At 38.0% G+C, this 4,149-nt stretch overlaps 1 protein-coding gene across 1 annotated transcript; it reads right to left on the reverse strand.

Annotated features, from left to right (window-relative positions):
- Positions 1-377: 377 nt before the first annotated feature.
- LOC148880838 (transcription factor bHLH94-like) lies at positions 378-3,321 on the reverse strand. The gene is made up of 3 exons (XM_088962897.1): positions 2,499-3,321; positions 1,120-1,542; positions 378-632 (listed from the first exon to the last, which is right to left on the reverse strand). The coding sequence occupies exons 1-3, from the start codon at positions 2,898-2,900 to the stop codon at positions 537-539; spliced, it is 921 nt and encodes a 306-aa protein (XP_088819023.1). The 5' UTR covers positions 2,901-3,321; the 3' UTR covers positions 378-536.
- Positions 3,322-4,149: the final 828 nt, after the last annotated feature.

Below are 4,149 nucleotides of genomic sequence, written 5' to 3' on the forward strand. Positions count from 1 at the left end.
AAATTAATTAATTAGATGATTATGAAAAGAGAGAGGCAGGGTGGGAAATTTGCAAAAAGTATGAAGGGTATTGTTGGCACTGAAAAGTTTGTGAGAACTCTTCTGGCCTCTTCCCATATATCGCTCATATAACCAGCAAAAGAAACAATGAGTAAAACTAAAATAGGGAAAAAAGGGGGGGAGGTCATTTGCTCATAGTGGAGTTTCTACTTTCTATATATGAGTGCGTGAGATATTCAATATCTCGTGAGATTTATTCACAAAAGGTCGGTATTTGAGCACTTCATCATTCCTGTAAGGCTGTAATTTCAATTTTCAATGTTGAGAGAGTAGAAAAGGAATGAGATAAAGAAGAGGTAAACACAAACAAACAAACAAACACAAATAATGCCATATCTATTTCTGCAAAGAAAGAGCAACGAAAGGTACTGCAACATTTCTTGACATAGGGAAACCTTTAGAGAAGAGAAGAGGGAAGAGGCATTTTCGTAATTCCAGCTTGGCTACAAGGGCATTTTTGGGTGTCTACTTTTCTGTCAAGCTAAGGTAGCTTCCTCGTCAATTATTCTGAGCATGTGGTGCACTGCACCCGCTATGTCGTCTACCGAAGTCAGGTGGCATCCTTCCTCCACCTGCAATGAGAATGTTGAATCAGAAGTCTAGGCAAAGACCAAAAGCCTTTAAATACACCAAAAGATACCAAAACCAAGAGAATACAAATTTAGAATGTAGTTGCAAAAGTGGGGAAACATCTCCTTTTAATATTCCAATACCTCATTTTTCTAGTAGGATTGGGACTAGTAAACTACCCCAAATAAACTGACAAAAATACCTTCACAAGTAAAAACAATGCAATTACGTGGGTTACCTCTATCTCTATATAAGATGCATGACTGAATATTGCATTAATTACATACAATAATAAGGATGATATACATATATTCAGTCATTTAGTACTCTCTCTCTCTCTCATTCCTGTTTTATATATATATATTTTTTATTCCGGGTTCAAGTTTAGGATTCGATTGGTCGCCTGAATTTGGAGTGGGAATTGAGCCTTTCATTATAGACAGAAGAAAATGCAGGTTGCAAAGCCAGAGATTAATAATATATACATACCTTGGCACTGAAGGAGTAAAGCACCAAAGAGTCTAAGGTGGTGACATTTAGGTGGAGGATGGAGAGGTGAAGCGTCTGGAAACCGACAACCATCTTGAACAGCTGCCTGGGTCTCCACCGCGTAAGGACTCGGAGGTTTGCGTGGGTCTCAACCAAAGTGACCTCGATATCGGCAATAGCCACTCTGTTGTCTTGTGGATACTCTCTGGGCGCTTGGCACCATGAGTACTGAGGGTAAGTGAAGAACTGCACGAAAGGAGGATCGATAAAGTTATTGGAGTAGTTGTTACTGCTGCTCCTGTTGTTATCAAGGGGTCCTCTTTGTTGCAGTAGTTGTCGCTTTTGGACCTCAAGGAATTGAAGGAGTTGCTCAAGTTCCTTCACAAATTCTATGGCACCACCCACTATGGAAGCTTGGTCGCCCTACAAAAAACAAAATTGCAAGCTAAGAGATTCCTTCCTTCTTTAATATTTAACATGGGTCCTTATCAGGGTTAATTAATAACGGCGCTCGCTGTATAATTAATTATTAAGACCCTTTTTTTTTTTTAATTTGTTCCATCATTTGTGGGTTTTGTTTCAATAACTAAAGACTGTACTTATATATCATTTGGCCGGTGCCCACTTCTACTAGCTAGAGTAATAAAATACACCAAAAATTTAACCAAACGAAGTGATACAGTAAAAGAAATAAAAATGATAATGCTCAAAATTAATCATTCTCTAATAATAGACTGTGCTATATAAGTAAAGATCATTAAACTGGGTCTAACATGATTGGATGGTACATTCTATAAACCAACATAAAGCATGTGGTTATGTTGGGAACTCTTGAAAATCAGAACACAAATTACGAAGTAATAGATACACGTTTCACCCTGTTAAGCAACAAAAAAGAAAAAGAAAAAGGCCCAAACTTCCAGGGTGAGATTCCAAAGCTTCATTTGGTTCTGAATTCTGATTTTCCAAAGCTTTCTTCTCACCAAAACTTCAGAACTATAGCTCCACTTATATTACATTCAGTGGGATATAAAAGAAAAATTCTTACACATGTCATGTATGCATAAATATTTTACATATATAAATATTTTTTTATTAATTTAATTGCATAAGTATATGGAAATTGAAAAGGGTGTATCAGTTTTAAGTAGGTATTATTTGTCTCTAAGGTCGAAACCTTCTGTTTTCAATTTTCTGTAGAGAGACTAGTACTCCAAGATGAAAAATTGAAGAAATTAAGAGAAAAGAGAAAGGATATCTATATACCTTAATTCTTAAAGAAAAACTGGAAGAAAAGAATGGAAATAGAAGATGCATGGAATGGTTTCAACTGCAACAGATTATGAAAGAATGAGGGGAAAGGAGTATGGAGACCCTACCCTTTGTATGTAAGACTCAGGCATCAACGAACGTAGAACAGCGAGATGCTCATTCATCTGTTTCCGACGGTTTCGTTCCACAGCAATGTGTGTCATCCTCTGTGTCTCCGCTTCTTCCTTGTTCTTGCAAACCCTCGGCTTTCTCCTTCTCTTCCTTCGGCCTTGTGTGGTTGTCGCTGAATTCGATCTTCTATCAGTGGCAACCGAGGCGAAAGGGTTCCGACGCATCATTGGAGAGGACCCCTCGAAGGTCGGATGGAGTTCTTGTGGTCGAAACCCATCGAAATGCAGGTTACTTCCGACCCCATCAGAGACGATTTTGTTCTTGGGTAAGAAACCAGAAGTTATGGTGTCATAGTTGAAGTTGGAGAGATCATTGGAAGAAAGCGCCTCTAATGCCATTGATGACTTCAGATGAGAAAACTTGATCACTACACCAGTGATCAAACTTCACCTAGCTCGACTAATAAACTTCTTACAAATGAATAAAGACACTGCAAACCTTGAGTATCAAAACCAGGCTTTTCATATCCCCAAACTCACTATAGTTCATGAGAGAGAGAGAGAGAGAGAGAGAGAGGTGGGGATGTGAGAACTCAGAAATGGAGAAGTAAGACTGTTAGGGTAGGAAGGAAATAGAGGGTGCACGTGAGAGAGCCAGTAAAAGGAGTAGTGCTTTTCTGCTTCAAAAAGTGAGGGAAAAAGAAGAGGCTCCCATCATCCTTTTGGTTTCCCAATTTCATAGATCTTGTCAACACTGTTGACAGTCTCTGAACTTAAAGGTGGGGACCCAAATCTATATAGAAATATGCATAAAAACAACAAAACAAGCTGGTAAAAGCTACTCTCCACAATTAAATAATTTCTTGGGCATGCAAGAAGTCACTGTCTCACGTACACAAAATATAATTTAAAAACAAAAAGAAAAATATTTCGTTTATCCCCAATTCGCCATAGTTGAGTTGTGTACCGGAAAAGCATCACTCATCAGCAAGGGACCGTTTGGCAACCGATGAAGTGGCTGAACTGAATGACTTATACACATATTGTTGATTGCTTGTATTGTCACCAAAAATGGGATTATTTAATTCAACAAAAAGACAATAACCACCTCCGGTATTATATATATAGATACGCAAAAGACATACTAATATATATATGTATATAATAAACGAATCTAAAGTAAATGCTTGAATAGATGACTTTTTCTAGGCAGTTGATGAAAGATTATTTTACTACTCATTTTTAATCCTAAATATAATAGTAGTAATTAAAGCAGCTTAGCATAGCTAATCGTGTACTGCCCCGTGGTCTACAGATAGTTTGGCAGAGATTCCAAATTAAAAAACATAGTTTATACTGATTGTCGTATGAGCCAGCACAAATAATTAAAACCTACAAGAGATTGAGACTCCGAGGAGAAAGTACCATTATGGTCAGCACTGATCATACCAATCAAAACAGAGAGAGAGAGAGAGAGGCTCAAGCTCAACCCGAAAAGAAATGGGTTCAGATCGGAATCCTACCATCTTTTACGGAAGCAATACAGCGCCCACTTGGTTTATTTAGTGTCTCCAACCCGTCACGTTCGACCCGACCCAACTGGTTACCCATTCAGACATAAAACTAACTAGTTCATTTCATGATGCTA

This window comes from Nelumbo lutea, chromosome 1 (assembly GCF_056320005.1).
Source record: "Nelumbo lutea isolate HS-2025 chromosome 1, American lotus-T2T, whole genome shotgun sequence".
Classification (NCBI taxonomy): domain Eukaryota; kingdom Viridiplantae; phylum Streptophyta; class Magnoliopsida; order Proteales; family Nelumbonaceae; genus Nelumbo; species Nelumbo lutea.

Coding starts and splice junctions, on each gene's coding strand:
- LOC148880838 (XM_088962897.1), bottom strand. CDS start 2,900: ATGGCATTAGAGGCGCTTTCTTCCAATGATCTCTCCAACTTCAACTAT. Junction 1,543..2,498: donor CTGAGTCTTACATACAAAGG/GTAGGGTCTCCA, acceptor TGTTTTTTGTAG/GGCGACCAAGCTTCCATAGT. Junction 633..1,119: donor TTTACTCCTTCAGTGCCAAG/GTATGTATATAT, acceptor TTCTCATTGCAG/GTGGAGGAAGGATGCCACCT.